At 40.2% G+C, this 19,692-nt stretch overlaps 1 protein-coding gene across 2 annotated transcripts in view; it reads right to left on the reverse strand.

Moving 5' to 3' along the window:
• The window catches only part of COL4A1 (collagen type IV alpha 1 chain), a 118,422-nt gene that overhangs the window by 66,142 nt on the left and 32,588 nt on the right, over positions 1-19,692 (reverse strand). For both annotated transcript variants that reach the window (XM_077173312.1, XM_077173313.1), the window contains exon 2: positions 3,718-3,768. In XM_077173312.1, the coding sequence (XP_077029427.1) occupies positions 3,718-3,768 (51 nt within the window). The remainder of the gene's footprint in view (positions 1-3,717; positions 3,769-19,692) is intronic.

Below are 19,692 nucleotides of genomic sequence, written 5' to 3' on the forward strand. Positions count from 1 at the left end.
TAAGAAGATTAATCATTCTGTATTACTTACAGCAAGGTTCTAGTGTTGCCCCCATTTACACTTGTTTCTGATACAGTACAAAAGCAGTGCAAATGGTCATGAATGAGAGCAGGAACATTTTTAGAAAAAGTCAGTGCATGGAGAATTTTACTCATCTCTGTGTAGTCTTTGTTGAATGGTTAATTAAATGCTTAACATGTTTTTTCTGCACACACTAACAGCTAGCACTTCTTATCTCGACAGCTGCTTGAAATTGTTCTCAAAATCTAGGTAGGCATAAAAGAGAAAACATAGCTTCAGTCTTCTTTTGAGTAGCTCAATAAAATGCAGGCAAGCATTCAACACTCTAATCAGTTTAAACAGATCTCACACTTCAGTAAGGTTTAAGAGAACAGTCAAGTTATTATGCAGAAAACCAAATAAAAAGTATGAGGTAATAAACGAAGATGTTTTAGGCTAATCTCTCTAATGGAAAACAGTAAGGTATTATTTATTATTTTAGCAATATTATGTTTTTCTAAAATTTCTTTACCTTTTGTTTGGAAAATATGTGATATTTGACATTATATAGCTTAAAACAACAGCTTGATGTTCAGCGTAATAATAAAGGCTTTATAGGATAAGGGCCATCTGTTGCAATTACACTCACTTTCTGAATTTTCTGAAAGGGATGAAAACCCTTAGAGTTTGTCAATTATATGCCCTTGATAACATATGAGTCATGTTAAAGGAGTTTGGCGTAGAAATGCAATTTTCATGGAAACAGTCTGATGAGAGAATATTTTAAATGTACTCTAAATATGGCCATCGTATTGATGAAATTATTCTCAAAGGAGAGAGAAAAATATGGCAATGTGATTTACTTTTCCATGTCTGAAATGCTCTTGGGTACTATTTCCTGGTCATTTCACAGCTTTTAAGTCAACTACCATTTTCAGCACTTTTTCTGATGAGATCATGAATATGATTATTTGGCCAAATGAATTTTAATTGAACCCCAGTCTGGAACTTCTGGGTCTGGAACGTCTTCCCACACTACAGTAGGAAATATCTCTCCAGATGTTAATAATTAAGGCATTAAAGAGTAAACCCAGCACCCACTTCCGCAGCTCCCAGGGCTCCCATGGCAGTGAAGTGGTGTGGGTGGATTGCTGAAGAGTGTGGGAGGATTGGAAAAGGCCCTTCAGCATTTGTACACTTCTGCATGACATGGAAGCCAGATCAAAAGGGTTTCCAGGGCAGGCAGAATGTTGGCTGTGGATGGTCGAGGGTAGAGTGGATAGGTCCTCCCACAGAAGAAGTGGAGAGCAGATGTTCTTTCATGTGGTCTCCTGGGGTACCACAGGAGCTGGGCATGGCAGCCTTCTCTGAGCCCAGATCTTGGCTAAAATCAGTCTTTTTAATCTCTTTCTAGTTCTCTGATTAAGAAATATTCATAAAGATTTTTGAAGGAACAGGTACTGATGTGTGTGTTAATGGGAACCATGTTTAGCAGGTACCAAATCTAAATGCATTCGTTGGAAATGCCATTTACAGGAATATTCCAGAGGCAAGCAGGAAGGATGCTCCCCTTACTTTCCCTCACCAGGTTCTGTCTCCAGCCCTGGGACCAAGTGGCAGGCTATCCTTATTCTAGACAGACATCAAATATATCAGAATAAATCAGGAATCAGGATAAAAAACCACACAGTGCTGGAGGGCAGGGGGCAGATTTTTTTAAAATAAAACTCAGTTTTCTGTTCAAAATCTTAATTATGTTTGAAACAGAGTTAACATAATGAGCAAGCATTGATCTGAACCATATTCATGCATGTTAAATACATTCCAAAGTACCTTCAAATGCCTTTCTTGACTATTGCTTTCTAGCTATAACTAGACATTCACCTGTCCAGATGTCTCTAATGTCAATAACTACATTTCCAAGAAGTCTAAAATTATGTGATTCATTATATACCTGCTTAATGTCAGAGAAATTTGTGATGGAACCTGTTAGGAAGAGTGGAGAGTACACTGACACACTAGAACTTAATATGTGTTCTCTTACTATGGACTGATATTTTTCTCTCATCAACATTTTTAAACAGCCTACATTGATGTGAAGTAGTTTTGGATTCTAGCATATCAGACAAGCACCTATTTATTTTAAACAGAACATTTTGAGACGTTCTCTGGACTACGCAAATGAAAAATGCCAGCAAAAGCTCTAGCAAACAGACAGGAACACAGCTGGAAATAAATGAAGCATAAGGCTTAATACTATTTATTTCCCCAAGCTATCATTTTTTTTTAATTATCTTGTTACAAGATGCTGGCATACTCTATGAACTGAAAACTGATGTCTTTCAACGCAAGGGTTATAACATGTCTCCTTCATTCTACTGTGACTCATTTGTACTTGTTACTGAACAATAAGATCAAGCTATCAAGGAATAAATTCAGAGTTTTGAACCTTTCCCAAATCTTTGCTGTATTTGTTTTCAATATATAGTTGACTTTTATTAAACAGACATTAATGGGTCATTAAAATAAGGAGACTCCATCTGAATGATGCTCCAGACCTTGACACTTTTTATTTATGTCACAAATTCATCTATGCTCTGTTACAAAGAAAATTATCTTGCTTGGGCCTCCAATTAAGTAATTTACATTCCTAGTTGTGGAAAACACCAAAAAAAAGCCACCAACAGACATTCTTAAATCCATCATCCGTAAATATGCAGCTATTGCCTTTCAGACAACACGGAACACCAGCTGTCTATTTATTTCAAAGAACAAAACAACCCCCCCAGGTCTTCTAAGTATTCCTTTGGGTGACCTAAGCAACTTACCTCGAAACACATACCCAAAGCAACCACAGCATGAGAAAACTGGTTTACATTCCTTTAGAATGGTAGATGTACAGCACATTTGCATGCACAAGAGAATACATCATAGATTAAAATCTCTACAAGCAAAATTGGAAGAGATAAGGAGAGTGGTTGAATGTCTATAATATTTACAAAAGCAGGTAGTTTACAGGGGAATTCATGGAGTGCTTAAGTGCTCTGTAATTTTTCTTCACGGTAACTGCTTTAAAAGAAGACTTTAAAGTGCCTTTTTTCATGTACAAAAAGTTTAGATAACTGAATGGGAACTTTAAAACTCATTTGCAAGGTTCTGTCAAAAGTTTTAATTTTTTTTTTCTTGACCTGCAACACTTTTCTGTATCTAAGTTAATCTTTAACCTCCCTCTTCCTACTGCAAGTTTTTGCCTCCCAGGGCTAACCCTGGTCAGGGAACATTGATTATGATGCATCACAGCCATCCTGGAGAGCAATCTGCATGGCATGCTGAGAGCAGCATTCCTGAACTGAGTGCCTGCCTCACTTCCAGAGGTGGTCAGGATGTCAAGCCTGCTACCCACTGAGGAGGCTGGAGATGAGGTGAGGAAAGGTGGAAGTGATGGGTTAGCATCCCACTCGATGGGGGAGGACAGAGGGCACAGCCCCATAAGGCTGGGGGCTTCGCTCCAGAGTGAGGGCATTCACCTGCCCCCAGCAGCCACAGCCACAGAGGTGGCTGCTGCTCAGAAACCCTGCTGATGGCACTGCCTGGCCTTGGCCATGCTCCCTGGCACTGCAAGCCTTCACTGAACCCAGTGGCTCACCTGGCTCCCAGCAGATTTTATACCCTGTGGTTGAAATAGGCAAGAAAATGAAATGGACAGAGCTGACTTACTTTTTGTCCTTTTACTCCACTGCAATCACATTTTCCACAACCGGAACATCCCTGAAAATAAAAGAAATTGAGAATTAAATGTCTGAACTGGATGACAGGCAGAACACACAGCAATGAGCCAGGGATGTCAGCAGCATCCCACTGACCACCCCAAGGCTGGTCAGTGCAGGGAAAGTTTGCTTAAGCCCATACAGTAACATGAGAGAAGTCAGATTAACTGATGCACAGGTAAAATCTTACAGTCACTTTGTGTTACCAAAGATGCTCTTAAGTACATCAGGGCTACTCTCTACTTTTCCTCCTCACAGTCATGAAGCAACTGGTAAGCAACTCAGCAGTCAATAGCTTTTACTGTTGTCATGCCCCTGAGAAACAAACTATGAGGAAAAGAAGCAGAACATCTGTATCAGTGAATATTCCACCAACGCACAGGAGATCCTTCAGCAGCCCCTTCAGGCCATCATTCAGAATCAGTCAGGGACAGCACCTCCCCTGAGACAGCTTTCAGCACAGATGCTGGACACCTGTCCCTCTACACCTGCAGGCTCCACAGTCTACTGGGATCTCAGTACTGCTGGGAAATGAAAAGAAAATGCACCTAATCCGTTTTGAATTTGGAAATCCCCCAATGAGACCAATAAATATTAACCCAGAAAGATAAATAATACAGTAACATTTTTACTTGCCAAATACATTTTATTTTAAAGTAAAGCATCAAAGAGAAATGGGGCTTTAATACTTAAAAAAAAGGCTGCCCAATGAAACTACTGTGCTATCTCCTAAAAAATTATTGCTTTTGTCGACACCTTTTTTTTGTATATGTACATCCACTAAATATGTTTCTTGAAGTAGAATTTTCTCCATACTGACATAAAGCAAAAATAGTTACAATTTTTACAATTTACAATTTTTACTTACATTATTATACCATGTTATATTACAAATTCACACAAAGGTAAGAATTAACATGATTAGAATGAGTTTTTATCATACAATGCAGAAAGAGAATTAGATCTGAAGACAACACCAAGACACGCTGCAGTGCAACCTCAGCAAGGATCAGAAGGGAAACGTGCCACCCACGGAACAATCAGCTTTACTCCTTGCAGGACATGGTTGTGCCTGGAAAAACATTGGGTCTCCCATTACAAGAAGTGACCTGGTGTGACCTCTCTTAGTTTTTCAGACCCGATGAGATCTCAGCTGGAGGACGCATGCTTGCAGCTCATACTTCCTCCTCCAGGATCATGTAGAATGTTATCAGTTTTATCAACACATCCCCTAAATGCAGGAGAAGTCTGTTTTAATTGCGTCTGGGAATGTACTTAACATAAGTCACTGAATCATTATAAACATCTGTTTTCAAGTTAATCCCTGCATATTTCCTTCAGCCTATTATTTAACATGCACTGTTTTAGAAAAAAACTATGTTGTTATTTAAGCATGGTTTTGTTCTCAAATTTAGCATAGCCAGAAGAATGGGCTTGTGCTTTTGAGCCTCTTTTTGTCCCCACAAAAATGAGCTCATTATATTCAAATTTTCCTGTTTTTAATGCCTCAGATGAGAATAACCAAAGGCAAGGAAGGTGAGAAGGTACTGAGCACCAGGGAGCACAACTGCACAAGGTCCTGTTGGGGGCAAGGGCTGCAGCCTGCCATGCCAGAACAGGCACCTGCTCTACAAAACACTGCCTTTATTTTACAGTAACATCATCTCCTGCTGTCACTGCCTGCAACCTCTGTGGGCGGGAGGTTGGCCAGCAATGACAGCCACTGCTGGATAGCATTATCCTCAACTACTAAAATGCATTTAGAATCTGAGCAACGTGATAACACTCTGCCTATACTAGGAAGAAGTATGAGGTTTTTCCTTCTGCTTCTCGGGAAAAATGGGAGGGCCAGACTGGAAGAAGCTTGTGGATCAAAGGTAACTTTAAGGAAGTCAAAGGGGCACTTAAGTAATGAGATGCTGGAAGAGAGAAGGATGATTATAGCATGTACAGGAATCATCACACAGCAATTAAACTGAAACTATGCAAATTATTGTTCATTTCTAAAGTTTGGTTTTAAATCAGTCTCATGACATGATTAATCCACTTAATGATATCCCAATATATATGACTAGAACTATTGAGACAAATAGAAATAACTCTGTCATATCTCCTAGACATCCTCACAGAGACAACGCCTTCCCCAGAAACTGCAGGGAGCTTGGAACAATCACTGCTGTCCTCCAAGTGCCAAAACAGAGAAGGAACAGTGCTGGGCAGGAAGCATAATCTGTGGGGGGAGTGACAGATGAAAAGGCAGTCTCTTGATCCCTTGTCTAGGAGCCAGTTACAGGCTAATCCAAAGACTTTGGCCAGGTGCACTGCACCAGGTACCTCCCCTATTTTGCATGGTACACTCACAATTTTCAAATAGCCATAGCTTCCTTGCACCACAGGCCAGCCTCTCATGCAACATTACAGGACATTAATTTTATCTTACTCCGCCCACAAAATATAAGTCTGCCCAGAAGCAGAAGCTTATTTTAGTGATGCAAATTGTTTCATTTCTTGACAAGCACTTCCATTCCATTTCATTCTCCCAGACTGTCTGCAACTGATAAGCTTAGTGAATCATCCTAGTAAATCAGTATTAAACTATAAAAAGATTACATCCCTTCAACACGACACACACAGAGGCGCTACATTCAGCCTGAGTGTTTGCCTAAAGGACACCTATCCATTTTCTATCACATTAACATATAGTTCAAAAAAAGTCCTGCTAATGAAGGGGCATCCCAATCTGGACCTCTAGCTTCCATGACCCACATACTGAGCCTTACAAGCCTTAAGCCCTGTCAGTGACAGAGCTGAGAAAGTTGCTAAAATTCCCTGCAGCAGACGGAACAAAGGCTGCTCTGCAAGGCAGGCTGTAAGACATCTGTCAGATCACAGCTACAGACTTGTTGCGTTCTGCCCTGTTTTTCCACGTCCAGCTACTTTCCTGGCATCTGAGGACTACTGCTTGGAACTTGCACAGGAACGATGCAAACAGCCAGATGAGCAGCCTAGGAGGGAGATGACTGCCATATTTGGAAATGCACCATTTCTGGAGGCTACAGACATCTCCAAAAAAATACAAAGGCAGAGTCAGTTCTTGGAAGCTACAGTCTCTTACAGAAGTGCATTTCTCAAGATGAAATGCAGTTCCCTTTCCCACAACATCACCTCAGGCTCTGCTTACTGAATTTCAGTTGCTGAGCAGCCACCAGCTGCTAATTGCCTAGGTAGTAACAGAGTTCACATTGCAGCCTGCAAAGCACAACTGTAAGGTAAAAATTTAATTAAACTCTCCCTGGTTAACTTTGTTCACGTCAAAAATCACATTCCAGGGAACATAGTCACTTGTCCTGCACAAAATATACTGTCTTTCAAATCACAGAAAATCCTGTGGATACGTGAGGCTACAGCAGATATCAAAATTCTCTGACTATTCACAAATTACCTGTATCATAGCCAAAGTGCTTCAAAAAGGTAAAAATAATCATAATTACTTCATCTTGTGATTAATTCATTATAAAATGACAATTTCTTTTTCGATGGGATGCTTGAACTGATGATGTTTTCTGATTAAACAGTGAAGATTTCCCACTCTATATTACTTTAGTTTAAACCCCAGTTTGAGCTGAATTCCCATAGCAGTTTCAAGCTGAAACACAAGAAAGGCAAAGCCAATAGGATGGCTGTTTGACAGTGACATCTTTAAGTCTGAATCTCCTCTCTCCACAAAATCAACCCTTTCCACCTCTGTGTAATCCCAGTCTCTTGGAAGCCCAAGGGAGATTTATCCCTATGTAGCAGACACTTCTTCCTAAGTGCACACGCATACAACTCATGTAGCTGACATGAGAGCTGGATCAATAATATCTCCACATTTCACATCCCACCAAATACAGAAATAGGGAGCTGATGCCAACTGCAGGACACTTATCTTGCATTCCTCTCATATTTTCTTCTCTTTCCAGAATGTCAAAATAGCTCCCTGGCTGTATTACTATTCTTGTCTTCAACGTTTAGATGTAACTTCTGAATTAGCAAAACTGCTATTTTGTGTACAAAGTACCACTAGAGGAAACCATTAAAATTAGTTAAATTTGTATTAGTTAAAATTAGTAATTAGTTAAAATTGGTATTTTGTTAACTGATTTTACAGTCCATTAACAACTTTGAAAAAAAATCATGTAGCTAAAACTCCTGATTTACACTTAGCTAGAACAAAGAAGATAATAAAAAAAAATCTGCACTGTCTTAGCAATTAGCAAAGTTTAGTTATACACCCTTAAAGGAATTGATACAAAGCCAGTTTTTCTGAACTGATTATTTGAACTTCAACTCTTAAAATGGTTTAGGAAAAGGAACATCTGCTCTTCCTTCATTTTGATGACTTAAAGCAAAGACCAGAAGTTGAGCACAGTTCTCATGTCTTTTGTAAACCCATCAATTTCAGATGTCTACAGACAGAAAAATAACAGACAAAAAGACAATTTTTTTCTAATGTCAGCAAGCTCCAGTCTTTCCTCCTCTCCAGATTTATTTTTCTCATTATTAAAAAACAAAACAAATAAAAAAGACCCTTAGCAAACCAATGTTGGCAGCTTATCTTCGTGTCCTTTTTTTAAATTTTTTTCCCAGCAAATCATGGGTAGACTCCAGTTATGACTGTTCAGGGAATTCCCCAAACCAAGGGAAGACTTATTGGTTTTGAAGCTTTAACCCTCTAGGTCACTAAATTAAGTTCAGCTCTCGTCAGCAGTGACTGGAAGCTTCTATTTAAAGTTCTTGGTTGTGTCATTTCAATTTTCTGCAGAGCCAGTCTTCACAGAAGACAGCAGAACAGTGCCATTCAAGATGTCCTGCACATGCACCAGATGCCTGTGTTTAAGCAAGGGAAATACATACAACCCAATAATCTCCAAACACTCATTAAACTTCAGGATTACAATACACATTGTCCTGAAGACCTTCTTTGCTTGTAGGCTGATGTACATGAGTGTAACAGGAGGAAGCAGAAGTGGTTCCCACTCATTTCTCTCTGTAAATGCAGACCCATTCTTCTAATATATCTTCTGGGGATTGTTTTGGCCCAGATGAAAACAAACCTACACAGTGGAAAACTGTGGCACTTCATGATTACTTGCATGTCAGTGCATGAGTTAAGTAGTCCTGCTCGTCTGAGGGGAACTCTAGGTTTACAAGTTTACAAATTAACATATTTGTAGTATCTGAAAAGAATGGCAAGTCACTTTCTGAAGTATTGCTGTGCATGATGAAATTTGAACAAATTACAACAATTCAGCTCTGGTTTTATTTAGAAGTTTAGCTCAGTTGATTGGAGCTTGGTGCTAGTTACACCAAGAGTGTGGGTTCAATCCCTGTATGGGGCCATTTACTTTAAGAGCTGGACTCAACAATCCTTGTGGATGCCTTCCAACTCAGAATACTCTGTGAGTCTGAGAAAAGCCTTCTACAATTTTTGGAAGAAAATTAATTTTAAGAAAAACTGTATAAAATACAATTGGAAAAAAAATCATTATGGCTATTGGGACAGGACGGGGGCTGTTCATATATTTTTGGCACGGTTTTTCTGTTTGGCTGGTGGGAGGGCTGTTTTGTTGTTGTTTTTAGCATTACCATAATCATGCAGGATGTTCATGCAAAAATTGCAGACAGACCACAGATTCTTATCTAACTCCAGTGTACTTTAGTCACTCCAAGGAACATTAGCAAATTTTCAGAATTTAGTAGATTTTAAATTAACTATTCATGAAAATATTTATTTTGTAAATTAGCATCAGTTGGAAGTACTTCACTTAAAATATGTTGAAAAAAGAGTTGTGTCTTCTTAATCAAAAGAATATCAGATTGCTGGCACTGAAATGTTTTGTTGCTGGGACCTCATTTTTCACATTCTTTTCCAAATTGCCCAGGGGTCTATCCTGGAGGTAGGGTCATGGGACTACCCTAAAGGCTGCTTTGTGAATATGACCTTCCTGTTGGTGATGTGAACATCGTTTGCACAAAGTGATGCAAATCTAGGGGGCTTCCCGTTAGTTCACAGGAAATATAGCTATTCCTGTTGTTCCATATTTGGACAGAAACGACATTTAAAACAACTGTTTCCTCCAGCTACATTCTTTTACAGGAAGCTCTGGAAACAATCAAGGTATCTGCTTACTTAGGGAAATTTCAAAATATCACATTATAGAACTCCATACTGCACAGCTCAAAGCAAATAACTGCTTTGTGAATACAAACTAAAAAGCCTCCCATGAGCATTATCTACTAAACTATCTACTAGGCTTATTTCCATTGACTGTCAGATACTGCTCAGCCTCCAACAGAGAAGACTGTATTTACCAATCCACCCAGTAGGTTTTGTACTCTTTTCCTATACAAGAACTCCACTGTTAGTTTTATTTTCAAATAAGTGAAAAAAATTCCAGGTGCCAGTAAGATCTTCTGGTGTTGCAGCCACTGGTGTTTCTTCACTGACAGCTGAGGATTAGAGCATGTTCCAGGGCTTCCTAACATCCAGTGACAGGCACTTTCAGGAATACATTTCAAAGGGCATGACCCTTCCTAAATTCGATTATGGTAATCACTGCTAACAATCGTCACTCAGAGCTTCTACATTGTGAACAGGCAAACTGAAGCCAATTGATACAGGTAAGAAACTCCCATTCCTCATTTTGCTAACCTGAAAAACCTGCAGAGAGGACAGGAAATCCTGTTGCAGAACCCCCCCATGGCTGTTGCAGAGCTCACTACCCGCCTCATATACAACTACCCTGGAGCTCACAAAGCAAAGTGCAAAAAAAAGTCCTGCAGGGAACAAATGCAAACGCCCTGTCCTGTAACTCACGTGTTTGGTGAAACTGGCATTAGCAATCCCAGTGTATACAAGTGGAGGGCAAGCATCAAACTTCTTTCTTGTTCATGAGGCAGAGGGGTTGTGGACTCAAACGAATCACACAAGTTTGTTTTTCTTGTTGCTTTATAGGATGGATCCACACAACCACTTACAGCACCTGCCAGAGGTACAAGGCTGGATCTAGCCATAACCTGACAAAATGGAAGCAGTGTCATTACAATGGTGTGGTGGCTGGTGGTGCAAGGACAGGTGGAAGTCTTCTTGCTGTCTTCTCAATAAATCCGCAGGGCTTCACTGCTTTCTAGAAATGTTTCAGAGTTTCTCTGGCCCCTGTGCCTTTGCTGTTCAGTGCACAACCTCATTTTCACAAGCACAGGGCGTATCCATAATAACTCTGAGTATGGGCACTCAGTGTGGTTAAAAGCCTGCCCCAAAACAGTTCCAGCAGGGAGGCAAAATACAATGCCACCAGAACTAGGCAGAGGCTGAGGGAAAGGTGGTGGTGGCCACCAGCTCAGCAGGATTGCAGCCCCTCCCAGGCACCTTCCACCTCCCAGCGCTTTCCCAACCCAGGCTGGAGGCAGAACCAGGATGAGAGGGAACTGCCAAGGTGGATTCCCTCCCTCCTTCCTCCCACAGGGAGCAACCCTCTCTAAGCAGCATTGGGAATGACGTAAGAGATGGATGCCACGGTGGCAACCAGCCCCAGAGACATGCCACCATGGGCTGTGGGCTTGGTCCTGATGGAGAGGCCACCTCTGCCACGCTGTCCACCCAATCACTCAGTCTTCCCTTTAAACTTGTCTGGGCCCAGCAAGCCCCCATTACATTGGGGAGCGCAGTGAAAGGGCAAGTCTGCAGGGGAGGTGCAGCCCTCCTGCGCTGCAGCCCCTGTCCAGCAAGGGACACAAACCCAAAAGCAAAGGAGATGCCTCAGGAGAGATACACAGGAAGCCAGTGAAACCATTTTGCAAATGTGTACAGCACATCCATGAGCACTGCTTTCCCTTCCCTTAGCTGATACACATGAACGTCAACATAAACAAATACCTTTAGAAGTAACAGCTTTTAAAAAACACAGTGCTGGGAAGCAGAGATCTTCAGCCCCCACCATTCTCGCCTAGACTAAATAAATGGAGAAGCAATATCCTCTTAGCTGGGATGCACACCAAGGGATGTGAGAAAAGCACAAGAGATAAACTGACTTCTGTGTTTGAGCACAGAGGAGAAACCCAAGTGACACACAGTGCAGCAGAGGCACAGACTGCTGTGTCCTGACCTCACACCACCTGAGCAGGGCTTTCCCCTGGGCACTATTTGTGCAGCTCCTAATTTCCTTTTACCCCCTCCTGCAGTGTGATCCATCACCAGTGTAGGAGGCTGTGTGCACTTCCAGGTAACACCATCACCACGGAAAGGTCTTGCCCAGGAGGGCTCCTGCCTTCATGTCACATACACTGCATGACCAGGGTCCCCTTGCTCCTTTCTTAGCCCTTTGCTCCCCATCAGCAGTTCCTTACCCTTCAGCTCTCCCAAGCCTGAACTTGCATTACTTGGGAAACACTGTGGCTTTATGTGGGTATGGCTGATCTGCAGCCAGGCTCTGCACAGGCACAGGCAGCAGCTCCTCAGTGCTGCAATCACTCCCTGAAGCTGTGGCTGTACCAGCACAGCACCAACATCCACAATGCACAGCCCCATCTGACCTTACCAGAAGATTTGCCCATACCTGTCAAATGTGCCAGCTTCTGCAAGGAAAACCTTAATGGAAGACTCCACTGACTTCCATGGCATACTGCAGGTATATACAACTTGCCACTAAAACCTTTCCAGGAGTCTCTGTCAGGGCATTTAAAGATTAGCAAATTTTACTAGAACATATGCAACTTCTATTGCATAAATTTATCAGAGCTGTCCAAGTGATTTCTTGAGTAAAACATGAGAAGTTCTCTTTTCTTCTGAAAGTAGCCTCAACTTTTTCAAAACTTCTGGCAATTAAATAGTAACAATCAATATAAACAATTTTAAATACACTGTTTGCACGTCACAACACCAGGTCGCTCATCTCCTCAGTAATACTGGGAAGAGGAGACAGGTAGGGTAACAATGGCCTCACTCTGGCCAACAAGACTCAACAATGAATCACAAGATTGTTAATGAGCAACTAATTTGTACATTTTAAGAGCCTTGTGGTATTCTGGAAACAGCAGTAGTAACCACAGCAGTTCAACATCCTTGTCAAACACAGGATTTAAAAAGCATGTAGCATGTTTAGTCTACTTAGCAGCCAGCCAAAATACACAAAAATTCATTTGATAAACCTACTTAACCCACTTTTCTTCCCCACAGATCTCAAAGTTTTTCCAAGCAGGTTCATCCTATGGCAATATCACTGTTACAGTTTAAAAAAAAAAAAAAAAAAGAAAAAAAAAAAAAGCTGTATTTAATTGCCCTAGTGAAAGATTTCAGCCATTTCTTGCAGACAGTCAGCTCTAGAAACTAAAGCACCACAGGGAAGGTCTAAAATTGGAAGAGTATTTCCTAAAATGAAATATGGTTTTGGACTATTTGCATAATAGTACCATAATTTTTGTACTGGAAGCACTACCAGAAGTCTACACCATGCATTTTCTCTCAAATATTTTAACAAATTGCCATCATCATCAATCTGTCTGGGCACCTTCTCTTAAGCTCCATTGTACAACTTTGGTTCTGTTACACCGATAATTTTAGCAACAAATCAGTAGTCATTTATCTGTTTGGACTCCTAAAAAGCCATAAGGGGAAGTATTGCTTTCTCTGCTCCTTAACTCCTTAACAGGCCACTGAATTTTGTCTTTTGCTCCAGTCAAGGGTGCCATTGATTATGAGCTGCTTTCTCTTCAGGACACACCAACATGTTTTTTCCTAAAGACTCTGCACACCCCAGAAATAATCCACTCAGTTCAAGCTACATTTCAAAGGACATACTACATATCTAAAGACTCCAGGTGCATATGGGTCTCTCTGACTGTTGAAGAGTCCCAACTTTCAAGAGATATTCCCCTTAGATGCAAAGCTCATGGTTTAACAAAAGCCCTTGCTCAACAGAGAAGTGAGGACTCAGCTCCTGTGAAGAAGCACAAAGATGATTGGCCAGAAGTCAAAAAAATGGGTTTTTACTTTCCTTTGCTGTTGCAAAGAAATTATCCCAAAGGACACTTTTTTCCTTTCTGAGAAGCACCAGCTAAGCACTTTTCCAAGTGGTGGTGTCTTTTAAGAAAGAGTTTAGAGAGAAGAAAACAGGAGGATAAAAAGACCCCAAAACAAACCTCAACCCTCAAAACACATGGAGCATTCAGCAGTTGGACAGATAATTGAGAAGTAACCCCCAAATCACTATTTCAGTTCTGCTGTGCAAGACTTTAAAATGCCCCTGAGGCACCACCTCACATCTGGAGCAAGGTGCTGGCTCTAGATCCTTCACAGACAATGCCAGCAGCAGGAAAATACTTCCCTCAGTGACAACAGCCTCTGCCTTTAACAAACACACCTGGACACCCATAGCTTACAACAGTTTGACTCCCTTCTACCTGACTTCAACAGAAACAGTGAAGATGAACTTTGCCACAGCCTCACCCCTATGGATGGCAAAACTTCTCTGAAAATAGGAGTTATGGAGAGGAACCCATGTCTTTTGCTCTGTGATGAACAGCAGTATCAAAACATTGGAATAAAAGCTATCAGTGCCCTGAATGACACGCAAGAGCTCACGGAATTTGTGTGCATTAGAGTGGATGGATTTGATCTCTTTCAAGATGTTGTTGTCTTCCTTGTCCATCTAATGAACATCAAAATTACATGGAAAGGGGATTTAGGTGCAAAATAGATGATTCAAACTCACACTTTGTTCCATTAAATGCACATTTCCAGTAGTTACACACCTTGTGTTGTATTAATTTCTTAGTTAAGAGCCTTATGGTATATAAAGGAGTTCAGAGAAAGGCAGTGCAAATCATCAGTGTGAATTATATTGCCCTGAAGTCCTGTAGCCTGAACCTGTAACTTGCTCTGAATTCCACCCTTACATAAACAGAGCAGAATATTTATTCTGCTAGAAACTATAGTGCCATGTCTTCCTATGCAAATTGGCTCCTTAATCCAAAAACCATTTTCACTTGCAACTGGGTTGTGACACTCTAAATGCACATTGCACTGCAAATTAACATATATATTAAAGAGCAATTACTATTAAAAAAGTAACTGAATAAGAACATAGACTGATTGTCAAACAACTTTTTTTTTTCCTATTTAATTTATTTTTCAGCCATGGAACTCACTTTTACTTATGTGGCGGGTCAACTGGATGCTTTTGCCATTTTTAAAACATAGTCGCGAGTTAAAACTGCTGCTATCGACATGTTGTCTAATTTATTTGTCTGGCCCAAATGAAAAACAGACAAAATTTTCTCCAACCCATATTTTTCCAAATTGACATTTGAAAATCCACTTTTAATAAAAATTGAAATGTTGGGAGAATGAGAGCAAAATAGCCACAGGAAATATTATTTTAGTGTGCAACATTTGCCAGACACAAAAGGAAACAAACTTGTCAGTCCTCTCTTTCTTTAATGTTTCTTTGTTGACTAGACAGGAAGCTGACAAAAATTGATTTTTTTCCTCTTGTAAAGCATACAACATAATTTTTATTGTACCACTTCAGTTGCTGACTGCATTTTGTAAATAAAAGCATACTTCATGAGCATCCAGGGAAGCGCTTGGTATCTGACAGTTTACAAAAATGCAGTACTAATGAGGTACAAGAAGAAAAGTAAATAATGCTCACTGCAGAAACGGAAATAACATGGTTTAGAAGAGAGGCTGAAAATCCATTCTTTTCTATGGCAACTTCCTGAGTGATGGAAAAGTTATAGTTGAGTAAAATTAAACATTTTCCTAACCTGTATTCCTGCATGTAGAGGTCAACAGAAGTGCAAACATTGATGAACACTGAGATTCAGCTGTAAATATTTTGTGAGCAGCTTATTTAAAAACTGTAAGAAGCAGACAGATAATGTTTCAGCAATAAGATATCTTCCACTGATTAAGCAGACATAAATAGGCTTCAAAATCCATGCTTGTTATTTAGAATTAGAAACAATAAGCTTAAGGTCATTCATCCAGTGAAAGGTCAATACTAAAGATCTCATACTTCATCAAAAAAATTAATCAAAATTTTCTGAAGTTTATAAACACAGGCTATTATAGAAGCAGGCTGAGTATCCATTTCAGAGTTCTTCCAAAAAAAAAAAAAAAAAAAAAAAGATCCTGTCAATGAGAGGTATAAGGCACCCAAAGGGCAAAATGAAGGATGCAAAAAAGGCCTTTCCTCCTGGGACCTTCTGGGTCACAATGGGTAAAGCCACAGAGACCTTTCTTCCTGGGACCTGCCACATGTTTGATCTCCCTTCTGCAGTCCCAGCCCTACTCTTGTCCTGCCACTTCAACACATCAAACCCAGCCTGGAATTAAACTATGTGAGGACTAAATACAGTGATGTTTTTACTCATATTTTTTTTTAATGGTACAGTTTAGTTTATTGAATTACCTTCACAATGAGGTCAATCAAATAAATGCTGCCATGGTGGAGGGGCAAGACAATGCAAACAGGACCACAGGCAAAACTGTCTAGGAACATTCTCATGCAGGGGTTTAAGATTGACACAGGTGTCACAAGTACTTTAATTACCACATGCATGTATCATTTTATGAGATAAATTGGTAAATTGATACATTTATGAGCTACTGCATGTGGCAGAAAAAGATAGAGGCCCCCAGAGTTTACCTTTATACTAAAATAGTATTGATCATACTCCCTTCTCCAACAGTGTAACCAACAAAGGTACTTTCATTTTTATTGGTATTTGTGGAAGAAGGTTGAAAGTATCTCTAAAGTGATGCTTATCTAAATTATTCTCAAAAAATACGATCATTACTTTCCATTTTCTATATTGTATGACTTGTATGTTTAATAACCTCATTTCATCTGGGTTTGTAAGATATTTTTTGAAAATAGGTTGACCAGCTTTGTATCATTGTGGATACTGGCTGAATTCACTGTAGCAGTTACTTGTAATGTGACTGCAAGCTTAGCCAGGCTTCCTAATTACAACGATGATTATACATTGTGGCACTAACAACATGGCTTTATACCATAATTAGCAAATCTCAGGGACTCAGATGTTGAAAATGAGCTTTCCAAAGCCCTTCCCAGCCTGTGAACACCTCTAGAAGATGTGTCATCCAGAGTACATCTAGAAAGAAATTTAAAATGTATAACTATTCTCATCCTTAAGCATATATCCGTGTGATCTGCAATGTGCTCTCAGCACTAACATACCAGCATAAACTCAAGAAAATTATGTTTAGATAATGTAAGTCCTCAAGTCATGTACAAAAGAAATGTGAAATATCACACAGTCCTACCAGACCAGCATTTTGCTAGAATTAATGCTCACTGCAAATGATCAGTGTCTAGCTGTTCCAGAACATTCCACGTAGATTCAAGGATAAAAAAATGTTCAGCTTAATAATTTCACTATAAAATATGCAAATATTGACAAACTTAAGTGACAAGTGCCCTCAAAAAAACCAGGAATAAAAGTGATAAATGTAAGCAAAACCACCCAAAGTCACATCATGAGACTGCCTTTCAATGCCAGCACATCTGCAGAAGTCACACTAAAACTCAAAGTTCAGAACATGTCATTCTTATGGCAACATCCTTAACGCGCCAGATGTATTCCCAAATCACTCCCTAGAACAGACCACACTTTAAACCACACATCTAAATAACAGTTTTTTAAAAAGTCTCATATTTACACTGCTTGAGAAGTTAAAAACTGAAGTCATTAAAATCACTACCTCTACTTAATAAAAGTGTGTCATTAACCACAAGGGTATTAATCCTGCCTATGCACAACCTTAAACTTGTGACTGCTGCCTTACAGACACACAGCAAGAGCTCATGACTGTCAAGGGGCCTTTCACTTTTGGCATTACTCTTCCGACTGGAGTTAAGTGACTTTATTGTTATCTTCTAGCTTTTTTTATTTATTTAAAAAGTGTCATCCATTTGACTGTCTTTTGGATCAGAAATCTGCATAGTAAAGATCAAAAAGAGTATATAAATTTCAACAGAGTAATTATTAAAAAATAATCTTTTTAGCTAAAATCACATTTCCTTTGAGCTCAGCTCATGTTTCTTGCACAAGGAAAATGGTTACTCCATTTAAATTGGCTTATGTATCTTTTTCTACTTGATGTAATTCAGAAATTAAAAGAGAGGAAAAAAGTCAATTATTAAATAATTCAAGTTTTTAGGGCAGATTCAGTCTGCTTGATAAAGTAACCATTAGCATATTTTAACCAGACGTAATGTAAGCAAAAGTTTTACAAGGGGATTATTTCCTTAATTTCACTGGTGCTTGCTTTAAAGGGGATATTTATTTATATTAGGTTTTTATAATATTTATTATTCTCTGTCTCTAACAGTTTATTTGATCATCAAGTAAAATAATTTGGGTTTGAAAAGTACCTCATTAAGATAAAACATTTAATTGAAGTAATATACGGGGCCAGAAAGAAACAGAAGTTACTTTATTTAAAAGCCTTTTAATAACTAAAATGTGCAAATGCCAGTAGTTCCCAGAGTCATCAGAAAATAAAGGGTTTACACCCCTATCATCACCTGACATGACCTCAGTGAGCATCACTCTAGATTGGCACTACTTGGAGGACTTACAGTGGAGAAAGGAAAACAGGAAAACAGGATTGCTGTGCAGGATAGGGCAAGCCTGGATGTACAGACTGGGGAATGAGAGGCTGCAGAGCAGTGCCATGGAGAGACCTGGGGGTCCTGGTCCATGGCAAGTTGAACATGAGTCAGCAGTGCCCTGGCAGCCAGGGGGGCCAACCCTGTCCTGGGGGCATCAGGCACAGCATGGCCAGCTGGGCAAGGGAGGGGATTGTCCTGCTCTGCTCTGGGCTGGGGTGGCCTCACTTCAAGTTTTGGGTGTCACAGTATAAAAAAGATATTGAACTATTGGAGAGCATCCAGAGGAGGGCAACAAAGATGGTGTAGAGCCTTGAGGGGAAGCCCTATGGGCTGAGGGTATTTGGTCTGTTCAGCCTGGAGAAGAGGAGGCTGAGGGGAGACCTCATTGCAGCTTCCTCACAAGGGGAAGAGGAGGGGCAGGCACTGATCTCTTCTGTCTGGTGACCAGTGACAGGACCCAAGGGAATGGCCTGAAGTTGTATAAGGGGAGGTTTAGGTTGGATATAAGGAAAAGGTTCTTCACCCTGAGGGTGTTTGGGCACTGGAACAGGCTCCCCAGGGAGGTGGTCACAGCACCAGCCTGGCAGAGTTCAAGAAGCATTTGGACAATGCTGTCGGACACAGGGTGTGACTCTCTGGGTAACCTGCCTAGGGCCAGGAGTTGGACTTCAATGATCCTTCTGGGCCCACTCCAGTTCAGGAGGTTCTATGATCTATGATTAGGAGTTCTGGTTGACAAATAAAAGCAGAACAAAGAACAGAGGCAGGTTGTCCCAAGCTGGAGAAGGAGAAGAAGGACATTCAGATTGCAGAACCTGTAGGACTCTCCACAGGGGCAGATCTAAGATTATGAATTGCAATTTTATTCTGTCTGGCATTCCTTTCAACTCCAACTAAAATTAGAGGGGGAAAAAAAAGCAAAACTAATCTCCACAGACCTCAACAGAAATCAAAATCCAAACATCTGCAGTCACAAACATACTCATGCCACAGTGTCTTACACATGGAACATACTCTACAGTGATTTACAAACTGTACACACCAGCAGAATGGCTGGAAGGATGGATACTGTTTGCCAAAATAAAAACTGGACCCAGACAGAAAAAAGATACATCTGGTTTTTTTTATTTTTATATGCACCCTTAATACCTGACTCCTTGCCACAATTTCTTCAAAATGGAGACAAAAGAGGTGTTAAATAGGCCATGTGAATCAAAACACCTTCAAGAGGTTCTGAACAT

The sequence above is a fragment of the Agelaius phoeniceus genome, chromosome 2 (genome assembly GCF_051311805.1).
Source record: "Agelaius phoeniceus isolate bAgePho1 chromosome 2, bAgePho1.hap1, whole genome shotgun sequence".
Taxonomy (NCBI): domain Eukaryota; kingdom Metazoa; phylum Chordata; class Aves; order Passeriformes; family Icteridae; genus Agelaius; species Agelaius phoeniceus.